The following is a 26,118-nucleotide window of genomic DNA, read 5'->3' as shown; positions in this document are numbered from 1 at the left end:
GATGTTAACAGTACATCAGCGCTAGCTAGCAGCTCAGCTAACCATGGTGATGCTAACAGTACATCAGCGCTAGCTAGCAGCTCAGCTAACAATAGCCTTTTCCCGCTCGTGGATCTGCTGTTTCTCCTCCGTCTTTTCTGTTGGTAACTTCATAGTGAGCGTGACAATGTGCAAATACTACTGGCACATATTTGGATGAATATAGTGAATATGCAAGAGTAATTCTACATGTCAGTGTTAACACAGGGCGTCTATCATTTGCTGGAGGGGTTTGCTTTACAAAAAAAAAAAAGTCATAAATTAAGAGTATATCCACTTTAAGCACCACTGCATATTTGGGATTTATTTTCAAGACAGGTGTCCCTATTAATGGCTGTTTTCAACATGATGTAGAAATTGTTCATTTGATTGCTATTAAGTGATGTTAAACTATGTTAATGAATTATGTATATGTGTGTAAATTGGTTCCTTTCTGTGGCAGTTTTTATCTTAATTAAAGGATTTCCAATGGCTTTCAACTGGTCATGAATGTTATACGTTAATATTCATAATGCCATACATTATTATTCCTTTTACTGCTGTCTTAAGTCAGCTCAGTTTTAAACTGTGTTCTGGGTTTCCTTTGAGACCATTTATGAATATAAACTATAAAGGTGGTCTAAAGATCTAAAAAATTATTTGATTTTCATTAAAACAGATTTTACATCTCTTTAAATCTTAGTTCTACATAGCATTTCAAATACATGTTCTATTGATCACAACAATATATACATACATATGTATATGTGTGTACACACTCAAATATATACGTGTATTTGTATACATTAATATATAAACAGAGAAAATACTGCACAGTTGTTTTTTTTCTGCCAGTATTACAAAATCCTCAGAAATGTTCAGATGTGCTTTCTGTTGTTTCGTACATTTGCTTCCGGTCTTCTTCGTTGGGTCGTTTAATTTCAGAGAGAAGTGCGTTGTGGTGACGTAAGCAACAGGTTGCCTGGAGCCCCTCGCGGATGCCTCGTGCCTGCGGTTCTCCTCCTCCCCCTCCCCTCCTCGCCCACCCGCAGCGCGTGCTGGTACTGTCGGCTCCATTCCCGTGTCCTCGCACAGGCAGAGACGCGGAGCTCGTGAGGCTGCGCCGCTGCACGAGACCACTGCAGCGTAGGGCTCGTGCTTCAGTCCGCATTTTCAAAGAGTGTCTAAAAAAAGAGGGAGGAAACGAGCGGAGAGCAGCAGCCAAACGGCCTGGAGGTAAGAGCACGTCCACAGCTCTGAAGGCGGGCTGGACGTCGTCCGCTTTGACGGTACATTCACGCGCTGTCATCTCGGTTAACGTTACTCAGCTGAGAGACAGTCCGCTGATTGAGGACAGAACGAATTTGTCCTCTGCTTTTAGTCTCAGACATTTCTTGCGTTTGGCGTCGTTTCATTGAAACATTGTCAACATCTTGTTGATTGTTGTTGTGATTTTTGTGCTTGTTGTTGTTTTACCTTCTGGTTTAAGTTGCTGCTGCTGATTGAACGCGTTTTAATCAAACTACCGACAGCTCAAGAGGACATTACAGATCAATCAGTCTGAGTAAAGGACAGCTCTCGAGGCTGTGGCTTCTCTTTTTCCATCCTTTTTATTTGCCTTCCTTGTTGGTTTATTTGCTTTGACGAAGACCTGATGATGCTCTGTCCCTCCTCATGTCCGGAGTCCTGCAGGTTTTTTCTTCATTCAGCTGCTTGCTTTTCATAGATCGTCTCTGTGTCTGTCCCCCTGCAGGCTGCAGTCCTGTCTCAGCAGCTCATGTCTCACGTTGTTGATCATTCCGTCAGTGTTGAGCTCAAACTGCGTGTCTCCTGCAGAAGCTCCGTTCAGTGACACTGTTGTGATTGATTGCGTTTATGCGGCACTTCGGTTTGAGCTGCGCGTCACGGCTCCGTCGGCCTGCGTCTGGCTCTTTACTGATAAATACACAACACACGGACAGAATGCAGGTTCGAGTCCCGAGTCACGTGGCTGCACAGCAGATGCACATTTATTCACTGAGCCAAGGTCAGCTCATAGACATGCAGCTGTGTGAGGAACAACGCGTGTGAATGAGCTTTGACAAGGATGAAGATCTGTCAAAGTCCCGTCTTCACGTCAGGACAGATGCTCACAGTAATGTTGTGTGCAGGTCTGCACAGCAGCTTTTTACCCACAGTCATTTCATGGCATCCAGTAACTGATTGTAGGCGACGTCTCATCTAAACAGACATCTGTGTGTGCGTTAAGTATTAAAGAGTAAATGAATATTAAAGAAGTGACGCTGATCAGAAAGGTACTGTGCTGAAAGCATCAGAGGCAGAAACGTGGACAGGCGCAGGATCCAAAACACAAGGTGCACGGGAAGGAAAAATGAGGAAACAGAGAGTGGAATCAGCTTAGCTCAGGCTTAAGTCTGAGCCCGCTTAGACTGGATTGACAGAAAGATGAGAATTTGTCTGTTGGTGTCTTTGAACAGAGCAGCACACCATCAGCCGCTTTTTATCTTTACGCTGTTGTCATCAGTCCCAAATGCCTGAACCGCCACCAGCTAAAATCTCAGGGTTCAGGTGTCTGAGAGGTTTCTGAGGTCATTAGTTTTGGATTTGCAGAGCAGTCTGGCTCGTGATCCTCGTAAATCCCTGAATTCTTGGGTTGTAATTGTTCTTTTGTGTTTGGTCGTAGATGCGTCTGTGAGCCGCATCGTTCATGTTCTGTGCTGTGTGAGTCTGGATCATATCGAAACTCTGCTGTGTCGTCTGTCAAAGCCAGTGACGTCCTCCACATCTGCTCCTAACGGCGTGATCTTGGAAGTCCAATCTGTAACCACTAATGTAATTGCAGGTTTTGCATGTGTGTGCGGTGTTGGTGGGGGTGTCGTGGGTGTGTGTGTCCCACGTGTGACGCTCAGCAGCAGCAACCTGCAGGTCCTCAGACTCGATGTGACTCTTCCTGACAGCTGTTTTCAGCTGGGTTTTGTGGTACCTGAGTGACAGGTGGTGCATGCTCAGCAGACTCCCACAGACCAAGCAGCTGAGGAAGGTGGTGGTCATCTCGGGGTCTTCCTCTGCCCCACAGTGGAGTTGTGTTATGGGGACTGCACACCCCATGAAACACTCTGAAGACTTCACTGCACAGGTGTCCACTGCTGAGCCAGGTGGGAACATCTGGATCCAATAATGTAACACCCTGCAGTGATGGGGTGTCCGGCAGGTTTGAGGGAACTACAGGCCTCCAGTCGGACCCCCGCACGCCAGCGGCACAAGGCAACAGCCGCTAGCAGCTGGCTTTGAGTGGCAGCCGCTGTCTTCAGACCCCTGTGCGACCGAGCAGCTTCTGGAGAAGGACCTGGAGATGGTGGAGATGGTGGAGATGGTGACCTCCTGGGAAGCTTCCACTGAGCGGTTGACACAAACACAGTACACAGCGGTGGCGCTCAGGACCCACACACCTGCAGCAGGTGTCATGTAAACACTAACACACAGCAGTGAGGAGGAGGACGTCACGATGGAACATCTCCTGAAGCTCTGCAGCTCAGCTTCCTGCCCGACAAACATCCCTTCACAACTCCTCAGAGAAACTGGTGTTCACGTTCTGCTGAGTCCGTCACATTTGTGGTCTCCACCAGAGCTGCAGCTGGAAGACGTGCGTTTCCAGATTGTGCTGATGCGTTTGTGTACCTTGACGCAGTGGGAAAAGACAGATGGCTGGACTGAGGATGGGTTTGGGTGGGAGGCTCCTTGGCTGATTGATCGACCACATTTTCCCTTTTGTAAACTTGGATATCATCATTTTTCTGTTATCAGTTCAAACACAGTTTTTTTAAAACCAGTTTCATCTTTGTTGCTTTAACACTAAAAATATTTCTAGAGAAATCACCAGTTTTATTTCAGTGTTGTTGTTTGGCCTTTGCTGGTGGTCCTGCCTGCAGGCGGCAGTCTGGGCCGTCAGATCCGCCTCCTTCCAGGCTCACTGACCTTTCAGATACAGAGGTGTACATGTAGGTTTTGGTTTTGTCTTGTAACTCTTGTTTTTCCTGTTGTTTTTGTGCCTCTTACAGTTGGCAAGAAGCTAAAGCACACAAATCTGAACATACCACACTAATCGTAGGCAGATTTGGAGTCATACAGTTGGAATTAACAGTTGCGTGCTAAGCCTTATTTAAATGTTTTGGACAAGTTAATTAAATTGTGAATGGGTATTCCCACAGGCTGACAGAGATCCCAGTCCAGCACTAAAAAAAGCAATTAAATCATCCTCTGATAGGAGCTTTTCCTTCGCACTGAGGCTGTGACGACGACATGTTTAGTCAATAAATCAATATGTTGGTTAGCTTATCATTGATCTGCCATGACTCTGACATCACTGCTGATACATGGCTCATCAGACAGAGCTTTAATAAAGGCAGATTCTGCAAAATTCAGAATTACATTCATTGATGATATTTGTGAAAGATCAGTGCCGTCACTGCAGTGATTATTCCCATGAAATCAGCTCACAGCGTGTTTGATCATCGGGGGAAACTGACTGTGATGTGGTTCCTTGTGGAGAGAGGATTGTGGGGATTGTGCGGGGCAGTTGTTGATGTGCTGTTGTTAGCTGTGTTTGGTCGGTGTGTTAGCAGCAAAGAGCTGATTGGTCAGTGGACAGAGGCCTGCATTGTCTCAGTACACTGCCCCCCTTCTTTCTCTCCATCCATCTGTCTTCTGTCTTTGTCCTTCTACCTGTCCACTGTGTGTCCTCATCCTCCATGTTGTCGGCACCCTCAGTGTTTACAGTGAAGAGCAGATGAGCTCTGAACGCTCACACACTCAGACACACTTGCTCTGCAGCCTCCTCCACTGTGTGCTCAGTGTTCAGCTCTGGGGTTGCTTCTCTTCACCACCAGCCCTCTCGCTCTGGGACCAGTCACGTTCAGCTCCAGGATCTGCTGCAGGGCTGAGGTTGGGACCACAGTACAGTAACTCATTGTGCTGTTTGTCTCTATAGCAGCTTGAGTCATTTCACATGCACAGCAGTGCAGCTGACGAGCTCTCTTGTGCTTATTTATCCGTTGTTGATGCCAGAATCTCCCTGTTTTACTGAAAATGATCTTGACACTCTTGGCACTGGCCTGCTTCACATTCATGCCCCTGATCCCCATAGAGGCATCATTAAAGTTGAATCTAATCACATCCTGAAGCCAGTTGTGTGACTCCTCAGGGGCAGCGGGGGTGAAGTGCCTGCTTTAAAGGGCTCTCCACAGACAAAACTTTGGGATTCAAACTCACGTCTGCAGTGACGAGCTGCTTCTGTCAGCGCTGGAACAAAACCTGGTTAGAGTGCCAGTTAGCTGACGACCTGTGATGTGTTACTTACTACAAATGTTTCCTGTCGCTCAGCTGACAAGTTAATCTTGTTTGCTCCATTTCCCTTTTGTTGCTTCCACATGGTTGTTATTATTTTCCCTTCTTGTCCTGAGATGACTGCAGTGGGAGTGAGACATTAGTCACATCCAACACAAAACCACTGTCAGCTCCTGTAATTCATCCCATAGAGACCAGTTCAATAAACACAGCTCTGTTTTGCATTGCATCAGTTTAATGCCTTTAATAACTGACAAACCTGGAGTAGAACTGAAATCTATAGTGTTTGTTGGTTAATTAATATCCAACAGAGCCAGCAGCTTCGTATTTTCACACAGTGCATTGCTCCTCACCAGCTGGGACCTGCTAATTCACATTGATCAGGTTATTTGTGCTCATATAAATATGCATGAGGGTCCCTGACACTTGTTTTTATGGATTGTACGATATCCAAAGTGTCAATTTTCTGTGGTACACCTGAACAGTCGACAGCACTCAGCTTTCATTCAGCTCTGCATAAACTCTGCCTTTACATTTCCATTAATGTTTTCATCTTTTTCTGAGGTCGTAGTTGAAGGTGGTGGTGCTCTGGAACATTTTTGGCTCTGGGCTTCCTGGACGCTGTAATAGGTGCAGTATTTCCAGTCGTTATCTGTCCTGCTGGGTTGTAATTTAATTGTTGCCGGGGACACGAAGCAGTCGGTATCCTGTCAGATGTAATGGGCCGAGCAGGCGAGTGAAACATGACAGAGCGCTAACCTGTTCTGTCCCCGGCTGCCTCACGTGCCCCCAGCCTCCAGACAGGATGTGAGGCAGCTCGGCCTTGCTCAGACCCTCAGTGGGTCGTCCTGCCCGCTGAACTGCAAAGTCGGCTGTCTGAAGCCATGAAACTGCTTCTAATGTTAAAATATGAGATGGCACTTAAGATCACATTTCAACATCTCCAAAAGAAAAGAAAGAAAAAAGCAGATGGAAATTCTTTTGAGATGACTGAGTGATAAATGAGGCCTCAGCAAAGGCCGGGCGGCTCCTTACTTCAGGACAAATTTCCTTTAACCGCTGCAGTCAGTCGGTGTAATACGTTACTGTGCAGCACATGACTTCAAGAGTCCAGATATCACGAAGAACAGCTTTTCCATTTTTTGAAGGAAGGCAGTGTCAAACATATTGTACCCTCTGTACAATATATGTGATACTGATCATCACATACATGCAAACATAAGACAGATCGGTTGATGTAGGAGCCGAGCTGAATGTCGGAGCCCTCTGTGATTAATTCCTTTTTGTATTTGACCCAAATATTGTCAAGTCCTTGGTCTCAGCAGAGGAGAAAGGCAGACTTTGTTCACTGAGCACTTTTTCAACAATCGGCCCTTTTGGAAAACTGGAACAAGGCTTCTGGAAACTGGAGCAGTCATGAAAACACCCTCTTCTTGTGTTCCTGGGTCAGCAGCAGGAAACTGAGACCTGTCTGTAACTATGTCTTATGTCAGTGTTATCAGGCAGGCATTATTTCGCTTTCTGCTCAGTGTTGTGGACGGTGATGGCTGAGGCTTCTGCCGGCCTTGACCTCATCTGGAAAACAACATGTAGAAGATAAACGTGTTATTGTTGCATTGGATTATTCTGTCAGTTAGTTTGGTTCAGTTCATTCTTTTAATGATTTTCTTGTTTAATTGTTAATTCTTTGGTTTATAGAATCTAAGAAAATAGTGAAAATTCCCCGTCACAGTTTCATCTTCAGAAGTTTTTGGCATTTTTGACTCAAATATTCTGTTAATGGATGCAGATTCAGAGTCCTCTAACCATCCAGCTCTAAAATGTTCCAGCAGTAGCAGATAAACAGGGATCCGTGCTTAATGCTCACGGTTTAACCTGTGTTTGAGTTGGCTCAGTGCTGCTGTGTGACAAAGACAAACGCAGAGTAAAACTTTGTGACTGCCGCACGCCTGCGTGTGCACGTACCTTCGCTCAGCACAGTTCAGGTCATGTGTCTTCATGTGTGTTCCCTCTTTGTTTGGAGTCCCTCCACAGATGGCAGGTCCCCCCTCTCCGTCTGTCCTCCTCCATGCCAGCGTGATGTACCAGAGGACGTCCCACACTGGGATTAGCGCCGCGCTGCCTGTCAGACAGCGACTCTTACCTGCGTCACGTTGCTGCTGTGGTGCTGCAGTGGTTCGCTGGTCACAGCTGTCGGCTCGCAGCTGCGTGCTGTTTTTTGTGCTTGGCTGTTCCTCAGGATGTGAATCACCTGTTTGATGGAGAAATAATCTGGATTTCTTCTGTTAACTGTTTGGACGAGGTCACACAGAGGATGCTGCCCGGCATCTGTTCACTCACAGTGAAGTTTCTGTCAAGCAGCCCCCAAAATTCAGTGGACGGTAGATTTGCTCTGAACTCCCCAGTGATAATTTGTGCAATGCTCTGCATTATCCGTGCTCCCCCTCTACGCCCTTTACTCAGTACGCTCCACCAATTCCACTCCAAACCGTCACTGAAGTCATGAAGAAATGCCTGCATGTTCAATGATTATGAAATGCGAGGTGAAAAACACCACGCAGAGCTCGCTGCTGTTCTTCATTCAACGTGTTTCTCTGTTTAGTGGTTGATTTGTTTATTAGCAGTAGTTTGAGCCTCACTCGTGCTCCTTTGCTCTGTTCATGTTGATCAAACGATGCATTCAGGGTCTTTCAGCCTGTATGAAATGCTCCTGTTTGTCTGCTCGACGTGGACGCGAGCGACGCTCTGGCTGTCTTTGTGAAGAGCTGGCTGAATAAAGTGCGGTCCAGTCGTCTAGTCTGATATCAAGCTGCTTAAGTACTGGCCAGTGTCCAAAAGCAGAGAGACAGAGGAAGACGAACAGATGGACAGGGAGGAAGGAGAAGAGACAGTTAGGAGAGACAAATATTCAGGAAAACAGCCACACAGAGTAACTTCTGTAGCATCATAACATGTTTTAATCTTCATCCCTTTTTTGGCAGTTTGCTCTATTTGTCCTTCCCTCCTTTCCTTCCCTCCTTCCTCTCTGTGCTATCTTTGTCTGTGTCCTCGCTTCATGGACAGCAGGGGCTTTGAAATTTAAGACGTGCTCTCCTTCTACCTCAGGAGCTCAGAGCGTCCTTAAAGTGTGTCGCTGCTTTCCTGAATCACACAGGTGACCCACCTAAGTTGGGTCTGTTCAGAATGAAACTGACTGCAGGGGGACGGGATGTCTTTACAGTAAGCACCACCGTTATCACCGTCCACAGTGGACACAAAGAGCCTCAGAGCTGAAATACTTCAGTCTAGAATCCAGAAGTCCTTTTCGTCCAGTTGCCCGTCACCTTGAACTTGAGCAGAAATGAGGAAGTAAGCGCACACGCTGGGAAACATCTCTGCTGCATTTTACGTCACATGACTGGTCCTATGTTAAAAATGTCCATGCGTTGAGGACACCTGCACCTGCTCAACACGTCCTTTTCTGTTTCTCTGTTTCTGTGTATGTCTCTGCTCTGTGTATTCAGATTATTATTATTATTGTTATTATACTTCACGCTGCCGTGCGCTCACTCTAAGATGCATTATTCTCTGAGTGTGTGTGGGACACGGACAGTGTGAAGCGTCTGTGTGTCTCACCCTGCAGAATACGAGCCGAGTGCATCGCAGCTCCGATGACTCCTGATGCTAATCTCTCATTTCTTCTTCAGCCTTTTTTATTACTCCATCTGGTCCTTCCTCGTGTCGCCCACCTCCACGCATCCTTCACAGCCGTAACAATCACAGATCTGATGTCACGGTTGCCATGGCAGCGGTGTGATGTGGTTGAATTGGTCCAGTGGCTGACTTCAGTCACCGAGACGAAGAATAGAATAGAATAGAATAGAATAGAATAGAATAGAATAGAATAGAGTTAACATGAATCACGTACCATAGACTGCAGTGTAAATGGAGTGAATTAATGGGTTGTTATATACCAGAATAGAACTTAATATAATTAATCAGAGTGAATATTTTAATTAGCTGCTATCTTAGCTTTGCAGTTGGATTCAATGATCTCGTGCTCTGGTTATCAGGTTGTTGCAAACAGCGTGCAGCTACAGACATCAGCGTCTGTCATTCAGTCCTGATGTGCTGGAGCCTCACACTCTGTGTATTTAACACAACTCAGTGTGTTTGCCATCTGTCAGCCTCAAACACCAGGATTACCCATACGACTGTATCCTGTTACACATCACACACACTCACACTCGCTGTCGGTTAAGTGACGTCAGTGTTACAAAACACTGAATGAATGTTATGACCAGACCAGTCCACGCTCTGGCCTGTAGAGGATGTGTAGTGGAGAGTGTGTTAAGCTGTGAAGATGACCTCTTTGTTGACCACTGTTAAAAGCTGTTTCAGGGCAGACATTAAGCAGATTTAGGCCACCCATCCGGCCCTGGAACACATCGCATCACCGTTAATGAACTACGGGAGCTCAGGGGTTTACTGGGTCTGAAACAAGCTGAAGCTGGAACAGTTAGTGGATTAATCATTTAAGCAATCAGCAGACTTTGATTAGCATCAATTTTTATATCAATTGTTGATCAAGTGAAAGTTCCAAAAAATGATTACCTCTCCAATGTGAGGAAATTTTACAATTTTATGAAAACAACATTTTGGATTTTGACTGTTGGTCAAAGAAGCCAAGAAAAAGAAACCACAATAGGCTGTTACACTGGGGGGTCTGACTGATTGACTTATTGTCTGATTGATTGATGGACTGGAGTCCCTCACTGGTTGACTAATGGTAATAGTTTGGTTCAATGGGACATTTGATGGAGAGCTGTTTTCTAACTGTTTTTATTAAACCACACTACTGATGATGATCTGATGTTCTCACAGGTTCAAAATGCAATTTCTCTTTTCACCACATGGTGGCAGCAGCACTTTGTAGCTCTGCCTGGCAGTTTGACCCATACTGCGACCCCTACCAGCGAATTTTTTTATTTTTTTATTTTTGCTGAAAAACGAAATAACTTCGTCTGTTTTGCGTAAAGAGACTGTAGTCGTGTATAAGGAATTTAATGTAAAGAGACTAAACATGCTAATGTACAGGACAAGCTATCGGGAGCAACCGCGCCGAAAAAGTGAGGCGCCTTGAAACTGTCCGTCCTCACGTGAGCCCGCGAGTCAGAGCTAGCTACGAAGAGGCGATGCTAATCGCTAAACATGGCAGACCTTTGACGGAGGGTGAGTTCATCAAAGACTGTCATAAAAACGAGAAGAGAAAAAGAAGCAACAGTTTGCTAATGTTTGCCTGGCTGGTTATTCTGTAGCCCGGAAAATTGAAGACGTATAATCAGATATTAGGAGACAAATGGAGGACAAGGAAGGGGATTTTTAGTTAACTTTCCGTTAGCCTGCGATGAAAGCACCAATGCATCGGACTGCTCAGTTACTGATTTTTCTTAGAGGAGGTGACGAGGACATGAAGGTAACAGAGGAGCTGCGAATATTTATCCATAAATGGGTAATTAATTAACAATTCTAATGTAGGAGGTCAACCATGAGCAACATGTAAACCAGGTGTTATAACAGGTAGAGCCAAGCTGCAACTAATTGCTTTCATTATCGATTAATCAGCTATTTCTTTTCTCACTAAGTTGATTATTATCATTTGGTCTATAAAATGTCAAGAAATAGTGAAAAAAGTCCACAACTTCCCACATTTTCATTCATTCATATTTGTCCAGACAATATTCCTAGCTGCAGTGACCTTTATGATCAAATTTGACTTGATTTTGTTTTGATCCTAATTGATTAATCAGCCTTAGTGTGGAGTCCTGCACTCTGTTGCTGTTTGGATAAATGGCTGGTTTGCTGGCTCCTTTGGGGTTTGTTGTGCTTTTTTATGGAATGATGGATTAGCATAAAAAGACCATGCAGAAGAGGTGTGTGTGTGTGTGTGTGTGTGTGTGTGTGTGTGTGTGTGTGTGTGTGTGTGTGTGTGTGTGTGTTTGCCCCAGTCATTAATCACCTGAGCAGGTACATGTTGTATCAGATACACAGCAGGTCATTGTGTATTTCTGTGATTCCTGCTGAATCTCCTTTAGCTATAAATACACTTTAAATTGACTCCAGACTTTCTTCCCTCCTTCCCTCCAGGTGAAGGCAGAGCGGTGACCAGCAGTCCTGCCATTTTCCCTCTGTCGTCCTCTTCGCCTTCCTCTCTCTCTCTCTGTCTCTCTGTCCCTCTCTGCGTCTGTCTCTCTGTCCCTCCGTCTCTGTGATGCTGGGCTGTGGGTGAGTGTGTGCCTGTGACCAGACTGAAGCTGGGGAAGCTAAAGGTGGTGCGGCGGCAGCTGCTGCAAAGGTACAGAGCAGCACACACTGCGAGTCAGCGCTGACACACACACCTGACTGACTCACCATCATAAAAGAATGAGTTTGCTGATGGTATTGGTTGCTATGGAAACTGTTGCAGTAACTATGGAGATAGGCAGCACTCATCACTTTTTGTTATGCATTTGAAGCAGAGCTCGAATCAGCGACTGTAAGTTGAAATGGACTGCAGTTTACTCAGCGTGACGGTGTCCAGTCTCGCAGATCTGAGTCGACGAGGTTTTAAGATCTTCTGCCACAGTTTCGTTTCTTTTAAAGAAGCAGGAGCAGCATCAAATTATGTCTCAAAATCAAAAACCGGCAGCGATATCTCTTTCCACACAATGTCCTGGTTACTCAGGAAGCCCCACAAACTGAGCTGTGGTCACTTTTAGTGGAGAGCTGCTTGTCCTGACGTCGGACGGCCTACGGTGTGTCTGCACTGAGGGATGAGTCACAGCGCCTCTTTCTGAACAGAGAGCCTGAATGCATCATCGAAAGAGGGCTGTTTTCGTATTTTTGTGACAGATCGGTATGTCTACTGTACATCTATGAAGCACAGTGGTCAATTACTAAATCTGAATCCAGCATCAGAGTTAATTATTGAATTGAGGTCCTCATTCAGAGCTATCAGAATGATCAGCTTGAGTTATTGGCATGATATGAATGATTAATTGGAAGAAGCTCTCCTGAAACGAGGCAGCTCGTTGTTTCAGTGAAGAAGCATCCCTGCTCTCTTGGTCTTGTCGGGTGACATGTAGTGTAGTTGGCAGAGGGTTCACTTTATTCAGATGGATGTCTGAATGCACTCTGTAAGCTGCGGTTGACTTCAATAACTCCTAATGGACTGTTTCAGGTATGAACACCAGCCATTTGTCTCCTGCCTGGCCGGTCTCTACGGGTGCCAATGGAGACGATACCAAAGAGCCCGAGCGCAGCCAGGAGAGTGCTGCTGCAGCAAGGTGAACACACACACACACACACACGTCACAGACAATGGACATTTTTTAATGTCTGATATTTTCCTTTGTTCAAGTGAGTAACACATTAGAGTTGAATATGATTTTGCTATCTGCTCATGCAAGAACAACAGTATGATATCGGCTTTATACATTGCCCGTCGGCCACTCTGCTCTCTAAATATCGGCATTGGGCATTGAAAACCCATATTGGTCGACAGCTCGTTAACTTGCTGATCATGCAGCGAGTATTGATTCCCTGGCCTGTTGTCCTCCACCAGCCTGCTGACTCCAACAGTCAGTTACTGCTTTTCTCTGAGAAAATATCAGCACATACTCTGTCAGCTTGGATCAAAGTGCACTGCTTAAATAACTGACTTCCTCTGTTTCTGCCAGATTGTGGAGCATCAGCGAGTTGCTGTTTTCCTTCCATTTATGACTTTGAGTCTTGTTAACATGGGAAAACATTTTCGCTTTAAACATCACAGATGCAGGCTCAGTAAGCTTTAGCTGTTTATAGGAGAAGCATTTGATTTGCCGGTCGTGTGTGTTCCAGGTGGAGTGTGGCAGTTTTGGCCTCCTGATCCTCACCTTCTTCCTGAGTTTTTTATTCCTGTATTTCTGGAGTGAAGCTCAGAACGACTACAATGACTTTGACTGGTGGGTCATACGCAGCACATCCTGTGCGCACCTGCTGGCATGTTTGGAGTGATTTGCTTCAGCAAATAACATAAAGGAATGAGAGAAGTGATCGTTTGATCCTGTTGACTGTTTGACTTCTTCAGGTTTAATTTTGGGAATCTGGGTTTCTGGTTTCCCTGGTCTCTGGTCCTGCTGGTTGTTGCTGCTGCTCTCTTCACGTACATCGCCCTGCTGTTGGTATGCACCCACAGGATTTCAGCCTCTGTAGTTTAAGCACTTGCACGATGAAATTTACAATATAATATGATGTAGAATCAATCAAGAAGCAAACAAAAATATCTCTAGTGTTTCTCCTCGTACAGAGCGATCTGATGCATTTCAAAGTTTCAGAAGAAGTAAATTCTTTGATGAACATGTGGACATTTTCCAGGTGCTGGCAGTGTGTCTGCTCTCTGAGGGTCAGAGGCTGTACCTTCACTGGAGCCACAAGGTAAATCAGCAGAGTCGCTGGCACGCCGCTCTTTGTGCTTCCCTTTGTTCAGAGCTGTGTTTTCTCACCCTCCTGCGTTTCAGACTGGCATCGTGGTGACGCTGGCGTTCTCCGTCACAGCCACCGCCATCCTGTCTGATCTCTGGAGCAAAGAATGGAAGACTCTCCTGCTCTCCCTGCAGGTTAGTCAGCCCTGCCGCGCCAGCCAGTTAAATCTGTGGCTGCATGTATCTGCGTTGTGCTTATGTAATTTGTGCTTTATGTTTGAGTGAAATATTCGAGACCGTGCTCTGACTTTCTGTCATTTTCTCCCTCTTTTGTTTTTTAGGTGACAGCACCTTTCCTCCATGTGGCCGCAGTCTCACTTATGGCAGTTCTCTCCTGGCCAATCGCGTTGCACTTCTTCCGCATGAACAAGAAAGGTAAGCAAGCTGATGAGTGTTCATCTCTGTCATCCTGGACGCTAACATTGGAGGCGAGGCAGGACTTTGGCTCTGTGTAAGAACGTCTGGTCGCAGCAGTTGTGGATATCAAACTGGCTGACGTAACAGCAGTAAGTGGAGGGAAGACAGGGCTGGAGGACCTCGTTGATGACATATTGGCTGATTGCTGGCAGACGGTCGAGGGCTTCGGCTCTTAAAGCTTCAGTCAGGGTGGTGCTGAGCTGCCCCGCCTGCCGGGAACGAAGCTGTTCTGAAATCAAACACACCCCTCAGCAGCGTGACGCGCTGGTCTGACATGGATTACACAGCTGCAGAGCTGCCTGCCGTCCCTCTTTCTCTCCCTCCACTTCCTCTTAACACAAAATCAATGTCTCATTATTCTACTCAACGTGTCCGTCTTGTCTGTCTCTCTGAAGATTTCTGTCTTCTTTCATCCACTCTTTTCTTTTTTTATTTATTTCTTACCTGCTCTGCCTCTTTTGTCTTTTCACGTCTCTTTGTCCTGCATTGTCTCTGACTGTCTTTTCCCCTCTGCTGAACGGCTTTGACCTCTACTTTCTGTCTGTCTGCACCTTTCTTCTCTCTTTGGTCTCCATGGGTACTGTCCCCGGTTGCCATGGTGATTCAGCGAGTAGAGGGATGCTGAGTCATGTCGGGGGTCTCTCCTGACAGGAGATAAGGGGGAGAAAGACTTGACAAAGCACAGGATGTGATACAGCTCTCCTGCTCTGCTGTACTGAGATGAAAGGGAAGAGTCGATGGGTTGGTTTTGTTGTTTTTCTGATGCCATGACATCACCTGTGGGTGTGATGACACAGCTTTTCTACCTGGAGTTAAGTTATTTTTTAACCCTGACGAATAAACCAGACGTCCTACATGTTTTATGTAATGGTGATGAGTGATTTTGTGTATGTTATCTTTATCTGGGCTGCGTTCCCAGACTGTGTCATTCTGTCTGTTGCCCATATGGCTGCTGTTCAGCACCAGGCTGCCATGTCGATCCTATCAGGAAAGATTTACTGTATATAATCCTGATTAAGTTCCAGTTCCTACCAGCAAACTCCTATAATCCTTAATTGGTCCTATTCAGAGGCTCAAAGGTGCATCTGTGGGTTTGTGGCCCAGTGTACTGCAAACCAAAAACGCAATGAAGGAATGAATGAAGGAACTGCTGTTGTACTTCCATTTGACTTCATCACCAATAACATTTAGTAAGTCTTGGATTGAAGACGAAGCCGAACAGCTTGTATTCAGTGATTAAAAAAGGTGAATGAGTTTCAGATCAACGCACATCCCACTACCTTTGTGTGATCTTTAGTGCATCAGGTGACTGTCCTGGGGCTCTACCTGTCCGTGCTGTTTTCTCTCTACCTGGTCCCTCTGGGAATGTACTCCCCCTGCATTAAAGAGGCAGGAACACTGGGACCCCCCCCAGCGCTCATTGGACACAGAGGAGCTCCGATGGTAAGACCGAACTGAACCGTGAGAGCTGAGTCTGAATTCTGTTCAAAGTCTGTTCCATATGATGAGAGTTTACCCAGCAACTTCACTGCTGAGAGATGTTTGTAACTGTGTGTGTGTGTGTGTGTGTGTGTGTGTGTGTGTGTGTGTGTGTGTGTGTGTGTGTGTGTGTGTGTGTGTGTGTGTGTGTGTGTGTGTGTGTGTGTGTGTGTGTCTCTGTAGCTGGCTCCAGAAAACACTCTGATGTCATTTGAGAAGGCAGTCGAAGCTGGAGGAGAAGGACTGGAGACTGATGTTACTATCAGGTATTAACGGCTCTCACGTGTGTGTGTGTGTGTGTGTGTGTGTGTGTGTGTGTGTGTGTGTGTGTGTGTGTGTGTGTGTGTGTGTGTGTGTGTGTGTGTGTGTGTGTGTGTGTATATGATGTCTGTAAGATAAGATAAAATCAAGATCAAAAAGACAATAAAAAGATACAGAATAAAAAATCAATTGTATATAAATCTGCATTATAAGAATAAGAATACTGTGTGCCACATTACACGAGTCACATATAGATAATAAATAGTGTTTGTACTTTGCACAGTAGAAAAATACACAACACAGTAAAAAATGTGTAAAGGTGCATAATATGTGATGGTTTTGAGTGTATTTTAGCATAAATAACAAACATTAGGTTTGTGGTGGTGTGGCACACGTCATGGCTCTGATAATATCTTACCAACATGTTCTCTTGCTCCTGACATCCTCATCAGAGCAGCCAGTCAGCAGTGAGTCTGTGTCTTGATGCTAATTGTACAGATCGGATGCTAGCGTGCTACCCTCAGAGCTAAGATGATTACTGCCCAGCTTAATTCAGTTAGCCGTTATCCCTCCCATCAGTCCGTGGCTGCTGGGTTAGCACACCATTTCACAGCCTGAGAACGGGGGGATTAGCGACATGGCATGACCCACAGTTAGCGAGTTAGCTTAATCCCATGCTGCGGGTGACCTGGTGAGCCTGGTCGTTCCTGTGTGTGTACAATAAGGCGTGTGTGTTGTCTGCATGAATGAGTGTGGCTGCTAGGCGGTTCCTGTGTAATTAAACTGTCAGTGCTGTTGTGTGTGTGTGTGTGTGTGTATTTATAGGCATGTACACAGCTGATATCACCCATGTGATTAATTAAGATGACAGGCTCGCTGCTTGTATGACTTAATTGATCGCTGGTGTCTTGAGCAGTGAAGGGGGCTTTAGAGAATTAGGTGCTTATTGGTGACTTAAATCATCCTCTCTCCCCCTCCCCTCATTCTCTCTCCTCTTGTTTCTTCATTTCCTTTTCACTCCTCCTCGTTGCTCTCCTCTCCTTTCATTCATAGTCACATGTCACAAGTTACCTCTGACTTCATCACTTTCCTTCGCTTACATCCTAATTCCTCTCTTTGGCACTCTTGTAATATCTCCATCTCTCTGTGTAGCTATGATGGCGTCCCCTTCCTGATGCACGACTCCACTCTGAGGAGAACCACTAATGTCGCTGAGGTTTTCCCCAATCGAACATACCTCGATGCCTCCATGTTCACCTGGGCCGAGCTACAGCAGCTGAATGCTGGCAGCTGGTTCTTATCGGTGCGACTCAAGCACGCACGCACGCGCACACACACACACACACGCACACACTTTGTAGTTGTGGCTTAGTGCCTTTTTTCTTTTCTGTGAATGCTCAGTGACTGAACACACTCTCTTACAGAGGGATCCATTCGGTTCTGTGTGGTCCCTGTCTGAGGCGGACTGCTCCCAGGCCCACAACCAGTCTGTTCCCTCACTGGCCCAGTTCCTGCAGGTAGCAGCCCGTAGCGGCAGACTAGTGCTGTTTGACCTCCGCAGGCCACCGTACGGACATCCCTACAGTCGGTTATACATCAACATCACTCTGCAGGTGGTGCAGGCCCACATCAACACCTCACAGGTAACTGAAAGGATGGATGTGTGCGAAATGTTCTCAAGTGCACGTTCAGCTGAAAGCTGAATATGTGATATATTTGTGGCTCTGTCTTTATAATTGGTGGAGAAAAGCAGGAGAGCTCAGATAGAACGTGCTTGACTCCATACTGATCCTTTAATTGTTTATGTGGCTGTGTGTGTGTGTGTGTGTGTGTGTGTGTGTTTGTGTGTGTGTGTGTAGGTGCTGTGGCTGCCGTCTGAGGACAGGGAGCTGGTCCAGGCCGTGGACCCAGACCTGCAGCAGACCTCTGGAGAGAAGGCTTCTATTCAGGAGCTGACGGACGGACACATCACCAGGCTGAACCTGCACTACAGCACCATGTCACAGCAGCAGATCAGGTACACACGCTCGTTTACTCACGGAGAAATGAACTGCATGACAGCAACATTTCAGGACATTTGAAGAGCTATTTATGCATGTTATGGAGTGAGCATATTAAACTTTAAGGATACCTGTTATTGAAAGATTTTAATAGACTTTCACCCAAATTATGCACCAGAGAAAAACATGAAATAGTAAAGTTATGTTTGTACTTCCAAAGGTGTTCTCGAAAATCTCATTTAATCATGGATGTTTGCATTCCCATAAAAAGCCTGATAAATTCATAACACACACATTTTTGAAAAAAATAAGAACAGAAAAGAAACAAACAGTACAGGCAAGCACTCAGTTATGCAATCAGAAAGGTGACATTTCACCTGGGGAGGTTTTCAGACTGTGTGTGTGCGTGTGCGCGTGCGTGGTTATGTAACTCAAGGTACAGATGGCCACAGCGTCCTCAGTGACTCCATCTTGTTGCTTGTAGAACAACCACAGGGAGGTGAGAGGAGGAAGGTAGTTAAAGGGCAGGTGGGTGAGGAGTTCATAAGGAGTGAGGAGAGAGAGGGAGGGAAACCTGAGTGCAGGAGAACTTATTCAGTGGAGGAGAGAATTAGGTTGAGTGATAGGGAGGAGGAAAAGGATGCAGCAGAGGATGTATAGACAGGGTGGACTTGGAGTTGGAGTGAGAGGAGGCGGTTTAGGAGAGAAGGCTAAGAGGTGCTTACAGGAGGAGTGAGTGGGAGGGAGTCTGTGGGAGAACAATCTGCAGAGAAAGCAGCCCGAAAGATCGTCGAGTGACTCACATTGATGCTTTTAACGCAGCGCGCTCACAGTGCACTGAAGCCGTTTCCCTCGGTGCCGTTGATTCATCGCGTTCAAACCTGGAAATATCAGCTGCACGGCGGAGCTGCCTGATTGGATGAATGTTGTCATATTGTGTGGTAACGGTTGTGCTCATAAAACGTTTGCTCATTTGTGTGATTTCTGGTGTGTGTGGTCGAACTTTACATGGTGATTCTTCAGTAGTGCAACATCTCAGTGATTTACTTTCACTCCTTCACCCTGTGAAAGGTGTGTTATCGTAACACGAGGCTCGTACTGAATGTTTCAGCGTCTATGAGCTGACCCTCAGCGTGACGTCAGAACCAGAAATGACAATGAGATGATATAACTCCTGCAGGTTATACAACCTCCTCTTAATAGAAAAGCTCTCTCCATCTCTCTGTCTTGGTTTGACTCAGCTCTCTGATGATCAGCTGTGATCAGCTGCTTCTCATTTTTCTGAAAACGTGTCCTCATTTCAGGAGAAGCAGTTGAGGAGACTTGGCATGTGCGATCACTCATCCTCTGTTTGCCTCAGCAGATGATCATCAGGTTTCAGAGGACTCTTTCATCCTGAATCACGGTCTGTCTGCTGTGTTGTGTATGAGTTTATGATTGCACCCCCTCCTCTCTCTACAGTAAGTACCAGTCAGAGAACATCAGCACTAACCTCTATGTGATCAGCCAGCCGTGGCTCTTCAGCCTGGCCTGGTGTGCTGGAGCTCAGTCGGTAACCACCAACTCCATCCACATCCTGTCCACCATCAAGAAGCCGCTCTTCCTCATGGTGAGCACTTCAGCTCTATTTATCGCATTTTATCATGTCAGACACCAGAGTAAAGCTCACGTCATACATCCCAGATTCTAAGAAGTTCTGAATAAAAGCAGAATGCAGTCATTTCAGAAAGACTTCCTGAGTCCATGTGTTCACCTCCTTCACCCAGTCATGTGTTCACAAAGTGAACGTTACTGGATCGTTTGGACTTGATGAGCTGACTGAATCTGTGTTAACTGGCTGCCATCAAAGTGACTTTAGCAGATACTTTCAGTGACACGTCTCTCGTTTGAAGTTAGAAACTCTTAGCCTTGGATCATTTGGTGACTGTGGCTTCAGACTTGCCTGTTTGTGTTTTGGACATGTGGTATTTGCTCTTATGCAGTCACTCAGGAGCTCCTGTGCCGTCTGAGCTCCTCTTCAGCAGCTTTCGTGGGTGTTTCAGATCGAGTCTGTGACCTTTTGGTTACATAAGCTTTGTCTCTCACCACCTACATGTCTGTGTGATTTCATCTTTAATGTGAGTGCTCCAGTCCAGGTCCCATCCTCAGTGCTGGCTGAATGAACAGACCTTATTCACGGTCGCACTCTTTATCCAACGTTTGTTTCAGCAACCCTAATCAACCCTTCATCATCATCACCCTTTCTCCCCGTCTCTCTCCAGACTCCAGAGGAATATAGCTTGATGTGGATTCTGACCGATGCTGTGTCTGCCTTCCTCATCATCGCAGTTTTCATATTCCATTGGTGAGCAGACACACACACACACACACACACACACACACACACACACACACACACACACACACACACACACACACACACACACATCCTCATGCATGCTCAGCACACACATCAAAGCAGTTACAGTGGCGTGTGTGGCAGCTTCAACACACTTTGATCAACTGAGAAACACACCTGATGTTCTCTGATCTGTGTGTGTGTGTGTGTGTGTGTGTGTGTGTGTGTGTGTGTGTGTGTGTGTGTGTGTGTGTGTGTGTGTGTGTGTGTGTGTGTCACAGGTGGAGAGAGAGGGGCCTGCCCTTCTGGTCCGGCAGCCGTCAGACTCAGGAGAACGGACCATACAGCAAGTTCAGAACAGGTGTGAGATCCTCTTCTCTCGCTCTCGTCGAGGCTCGTCTCTCTGCTCTGCGTCCCTGTGGACACTTTTACAAACTCCTTTCATTTCCATTTGATCTGATGCCTCGTCTCCATCCTGGCAGATACTCGCTGTGTTTACTGATCAGGCACTTAGCCAGAGATTAGGACATCTCCTCTCACGGCTTGAGTGAGAGAAGTGTAAAAAGGAAATGAGCTATTAGAGAAAAACCTGTGGACAACCCACCAATATGTGAAGACACTTTGCTTCTTTAATCACAGAGAAGAAATCCTCAGGATTTTCTCTTTTCATGAGCAAAAGGTAAAAAAGGTAAACTGTGAAACTAATTATTATAACTCGAGTCAACCAGTGTTGATTGTCAGAGTGTCTCGGCGGGCTCTTAGAGGAGTGCTCTGACGTTTTGGGGAAATTGACTCGCTGTGTCTCGACCAGCAGAGACGAGACATGATCTTATGATTACCGTCTTTGCATGCAGTGATCTCCTGCTGTGTGTGTGTGTGTGTGTGTGTGTGTGTGTGTGTGTGTGTGTGTGTGTGTGTGTGTGTGTGTGTGTGTGTGTGTGTGTGTGTGTGTGTGTGTGTCAGACTCTTCAGAGGTCATCTGTGTTCGCTGGAGCCCCCTCCACTCTGACCCCCTTGCTGGAGCCCTCACCTCTCTCCCTCCGGTCTTCAACCCATGACCCTGCATGTCCGTCCTCCAGGAACCTTGTATGAACCCTGGTTGAAGTGTAGAGAGCCTGCATGCACCCTCTGTGAAGCCCTCTATGAGTGTACACTTTCACAGCTCACATTGCTGTTGCTTGGCCACCTGCCTGTACTCACCCCCCACCCCATCGTGTGTGTGCCTCTCTCCTCCAGTATGGCCTCAGTGCTATCCTCAATGCTCCTAAACTCCAAACTGTTTGACCTTTGCAGAGCTGAGTGACGTGTGGTCCATCTCCAGCGTCAACGTCCGGCCCGACCTACGGAGCACGCCCAGTTCACCCAGTACCCCTCACCTGCCCACCATCACAGAGGAGTGACTGGGGGAGAGGGGGAGAGACAGAAAGAGAGGGAGAGAGGCAGTGTAGAAAGGTACAGATAATGAGAGAAGGAGGGAGTGTTAAACCTGAATCTGAAGTATCTCACTAACACTAAACATTCATGGCCAAATAAGCAACCATCAGCTCAGGTTGGACTGACAGCGCTGCAGCGTTCAGGGAAGAAACAGCCTGTGAGAAACGCTCAGAGAAAACAGAAGTGTGTAAATAAGCAGGAAACTGTGTGTTCATGGAGGAGCTCACCACTCCTCGCACGAGGCTGACTGACGTCCTGACACAGCAGACTCTCTGGTCTTTCTCCACGTCCTCTCTCGTCCTCTGCGTCTGTGGGCCGGCCGCCTGCAGGAACTGAACCAAACCTCATTCACACATCTGCCATCAGGGACGGAGCAGAGACGCTGTGGACAGCAGCCCAGGAGCACCGGTGTTCATTTCCACACTGTAACCTCATAGATGCCATTGAAACAGCTGGGCGGCGAGGACAAAGACACGCCTGAGGACATCTCCATCTCTGGTCATCCAACACCATCAGCTGAGCTCAACAACACAAGACGCTGAAGAAACTACACCCCAGAAGAAAACAGTGAATATATCAGCTGCAGTAACACAGCCTGCTTTAACCTTTTTCCGTCTCGTGTTCCCAACAAATAAATCCAAGCGTGTCAGAGTGGAGGCGAAGCTCTGGATGAGTGAACGCTGATGGTGATGAGCAGGAGACGTCTGGACGAAGATGAAATGGACTCTTTGGTAGGAGCTACTCTTTCTCATGTTCAGCTGTGCTCATACAGCATCAGGTGTGTTAGACCAAACCTAAACCATGTCTCTGAGTGTCATCTGTGTGAGAGTCGCTGGATGCGGCGTATGGACTGTACACTGATGGACTGACAGAATGAATGTAAACCTGAGGCTCGAGAAGGTGTCGTTAGCTACCGTTTATGCTTTGACTGAAGTGAATGTATCACCATGTGGGGCCGTGTTTCTCAAAAGCATGCGAGGAATGTTTTGGCTGGAAGTTACTTCAGTTTGGCTGCAGAGTTGTGCCAAATGTAGAATCAGCTGCTCTAAATGAAAATAAAGATGCTTTTGAGAAGCAGACCTCGTATTCTCTTTACGAGGCAGTGAATGCAGCATCTGCCTCTTCCTCAGATAAACGCACACAGTACTCTGCCTGTGCAGCGTCGTCCTCTCACAGCGACGTTCGCTCTGACATGCAGTCTCGTCTCAACCTTTCAGGTGTGACACCTGCGAGGTTAGGGGCCTTGATTTTCTGAGGGGTTTCCAGTTTTCTGGATAGTGATGGAGGTGAAGCAGGACGCGCTGCAGTAAGTGCCATTAAAAACGACTTAGAATCAGAGTGACTTTATCCGTCCTGCACAGTCCATGTGCGGTGATGTATTTGGAGAATGTAACAGCAGTTTGTGATGATGCACCTCCTGCCAGGTATCTGCTGCAGACTCAGTGTAACACAGTGGGTTCACAGTGGGACGCTCTTCATTCAACCTGCAGAATGAATCCACATGATTTTAACCAGCTAGTCTTCATTTAGCGTTTAGTCCCACATTCATTCTTAGATTTGGATAAACGTTGGACTTTTCAGGTGTCTGGCTTTGGATTGTGGCCGTTGGTCTCTGCATGTCCTCTGCACCCTTTAGTCTCACTCAGAGACTCAGACAGGCCTGGTTGTAGTTTGTTTTGTCTTGAAAAGCTTTAGCGCAACGTGAGACCTCTGAAAGAGATCGTGGTCGATGCTTTCCTCGGTCCTGAGGTCTGAATGAAACATTGCTTTTAAGATCTAGAACTAAAGTAAACTCACGGCTGTACTGTGCTGTATTGTTCTGTGAGTCAGTGGTTAGCACTTCGTTCAACTGTGTTTGTGTTCCTGTTGAGAGTAGTAGTACGATCTCTTGGTTAGGCTAAGCATTTTAGCTCCAGCTATCAATCACTGCACAGCGATATGTATTCTATTGAATATGATGTTTCTCACCATGAGACCCTTCATTTTGAGTGGGCGGGTCGGGTGACGATGCTGAACTGCTAGGATTTCCTCTGGAAATGGATTTCATTTCAAGCCTCAGGTGTTGGATTTATCCAACCTTTGTTTCATGGACGCTTTCTTCAAGCGTTAGCACACCCAGAATCTGTGTTGTTGGTGGCGAACGCAGCTCGTGTGGTCCAACGGTGATTCCAGGGGGACAAGTTTTCAGTTAAAGACTTGGAACTTCTCTGTTTCCCAAAATGAGTCAGGTGGAGCAGCAGCACTCCAGAGGTCGAAAACCTTTTCTGAATTTCACGATTTCTCAAACTCAGTCCACCTCTCCACGCTTACACGCCGCTCTGCACCTTATTTCACAGAGATGAACCTAAATGAGTGCCGTCAAAGCGTTCAGATCGAGAAGAGAAACACAGTGAGGGTTGGAGGAAGTGGATGCTTAAGACACTGAACAGTCAGACCACAGACTCCCTCCAGATGCGAACACCTTCTCATCGTTGCATTGCTGTACCATTTTCTAGTTCTTGGCAAAACTAAAGGCTTCGTTTGAGCTTCCTCAGCCTTCGTTAGTACCACATGCCTGCTTCGCTGTCTTGATGCCTGCTGTAGATATAAATTAGGTTTTTTAAGGTATGTTTGAGGTCAGTGCTCATGTAATGGAATTATTAAATGGAGTTCTGCGTATCAAAGCTGCGTTTTGGATTCGGCTCCATCGGCAGTGACTTAGGGGGGCTCGTCCTGACTGGACTCTGAGGTCGTGTTGTAATGTGAATAAAAGTCAGAGACATTTTCAGACAAAGTAAAACACTGAATCTTTGAAAGTCAGAGCTTCTGAATTAGAAAATCACTGAAGTGATGAGTGCAACTGTCAGCATCTCTGAGATGATGTGAAGCGCACGAGTGTGTAACAGCTCAGCAGCATCGCTGGTGCTGAAGAAATAAAACATACAGTATAATTGAAAAGCATTATGGGTATTAGAGTAGCATTTTACATCTTGTGCTGGACTGAACGGCTGTTTTCATTTTGTTTTTTTACTGTAACTTTTCTCTGATTGTAAATGCTGCTGTCATCTGGTATTAAAACATTAGAAACGAGCTGGCTGTTGGTAACTGTCTGTCGTGGAGCTACGCTGGAAAGCGGCCAGCTAACATTATTTCAGACAACGGCAGCTTCCAGTCGCACCAAAATCAATGTCAGGTGATGTTGCCATGCTACGACCCAACATCACGACAGCAGAATGCAAAGCTAACGCGTTCATTCACAGATATCAGCCCAGTGGAAACAAATGTATTTAATGTGTGATATAAAAGTGAGAGCACACGTTACCCAGACCATGAAATCACCACAGGAAGTGAAGAAGACAGATACAGTCACAGGCAAAACAAAACGCATGAATTCACCCTGAAACAGCAACACGGCAGGAAAAGTACATGTCTGCATCAGTCCATGAAGAAACAGAGCAACGTGAACAACATGAAGGATCAGCTGGAATGATTGGCACATCATACAAACTAAACCAGTGCAGGTGAGGCCACCAGGTGAGTGTTTGAACAACAGCTGAGCTCAGGTGAGTCTTACTTTCTGTTATAGACCAGGCTGTGTGTTTCAGAGCTGCCAGAGACGAGCTTCAGAATCATCCGAAATCTCAACTGTGAGTAAAAATGTCCTTATTAAAAAGTACTGAAGGTAAATTTTAGTACGTTTGGAAAGACGTCACGTCTGTGAATCATTTCACCTCCCAGTCCAAGAACGCAGTTTTAATTTGATCTGAATGTCGTTTTCTTTAATCGCCGTGTGTTTTGACGCAGGTCCAGATCCAGATCGAACACGTCTGGTCGTACACGTCGACTCTCAGCCTCAGTGTGGAGGTACGTGCTCGTCTAGTGCTTCTGTTAAACTTTGAGTCATTTTAATGCAGTGAAATCACTTTGTTAGCAAACAGGACAAGTTTGAGCAGCTCTACTTTTCTACACTCCTTTTTACCTTTTTCAGTTTCCCTTTTAATAACACTGATGGAGAGTTTAGACGGCAGAGTTACAAATGTTTGCGTGTTAATTTCAGCGCATGAAGACACTGACGTTTTGAAGAACAGTGAAAAGGTAAAACTACAGGAGTGATGAGCTCTGAAGCAGTTTGACAAAACAGTCTGAACTTACTCGCTGAAGACTGAGATCCAGCTGAAAGCCCCACAAAGATAAAGATGAGTCAAGATAAAGGAATGTTACGAAACACAAGAGCAGCTGCTCTCCACAGGAATGCTGGGTAATGTAGTCTCAGACAGAAAAACAATTAAGGCAAAACGAAAAAGAGGCGCAAACATAAACCATGAGTTAAATATTAAAAAAGAAAAGCTCCATATTCAGCTGTTACGGA

The 26,118-nt window shown here is 46.1% G+C and overlaps 1 protein-coding gene across 3 annotated transcripts; it reads left to right on the top strand.

Moving 5' to 3' along the window:
- Nucleotides 1-976: 976 nt before the first annotated feature.
- Nucleotides 977-24,839, top strand: LOC139336352 (glycerophosphodiester phosphodiesterase domain-containing protein 5-like). 3 transcript variants are annotated; one of them, XM_070970427.1, is made up of 18 exons: nt 1,063-1,254; nt 11,488-11,695; nt 12,560-12,665; nt 13,219-13,322; nt 13,448-13,541; nt 13,735-13,794; nt 13,878-13,976; nt 14,123-14,216; nt 15,556-15,701; nt 15,921-16,003; nt 17,151-17,301; nt 17,423-17,641; nt 17,858-18,015; nt 19,460-19,607; nt 20,260-20,342; nt 20,618-20,697; nt 21,300-21,422; nt 21,630-21,748. In XM_070970427.1, exons 8-17 carry the CDS (start codon nt 14,162-14,164, stop codon nt 21,392-21,394), a joined length of 1,218 nt encoding a protein of 405 aa, XP_070826528.1. In that variant the 5' UTR covers nt 1,063-1,254; nt 11,488-11,695; nt 12,560-12,665; nt 13,219-13,322; nt 13,448-13,541; nt 13,735-13,794; nt 13,878-13,976; nt 14,123-14,161; the 3' UTR covers nt 21,395-21,422; nt 21,630-21,748. The 3 variants fall into 3 exon arrangements, with proteins under 3 accessions (XP_070826527.1, XP_070826528.1, XP_070826526.1); XM_070970426.1 differs by lacking the exon at nt 21,300-21,422 and having other exon boundaries at nt 977-1,254; nt 21,630-24,839; XM_070970425.1 differs by lacking the exon at nt 21,300-21,422 and having other exon boundaries at nt 1,085-1,254; nt 17,052-17,301; nt 21,630-24,839.
- Nucleotides 24,840-26,118: the final 1,279 nt, after the last annotated feature.

Source organism: Chaetodon trifascialis, chromosome 9 (genome assembly GCF_039877785.1).
Source record: "Chaetodon trifascialis isolate fChaTrf1 chromosome 9, fChaTrf1.hap1, whole genome shotgun sequence".
NCBI lineage: Eukaryota > Metazoa > Chordata > Actinopteri > Chaetodontiformes > Chaetodontidae > Chaetodon > Chaetodon trifascialis.
The sequence above is the reverse complement of the archived record's forward strand: the minus strand, read 5'-3'. Positions and strand labels throughout refer to the sequence as shown.

What these genes read in the sequence shown, in the direction of transcription:
- LOC139336352 (XM_070970425.1), top strand. Translation starts at nt 14,162, where the DNA reads ATGGCAGTTCTCTCCTGGCCAATCGCGTTGCACTTCTTCCGCATGAAC. An exon ending in CTTCCGCATGAACAAGAAAG is followed by an intron (nt 14,217 to 15,555) that starts GTAAGCAAGCTG and finishes TGTGATCTTTAG; the next exon opens with TGCATCAGGTGACTGTCCTG. An exon ending in GAGACTGATGTTACTATCAG is followed by an intron (nt 16,004 to 17,051) that starts GTATTAACGGCT and finishes TTTCATTCATAG; the next exon opens with TCACATGTCACAAGTTACCT.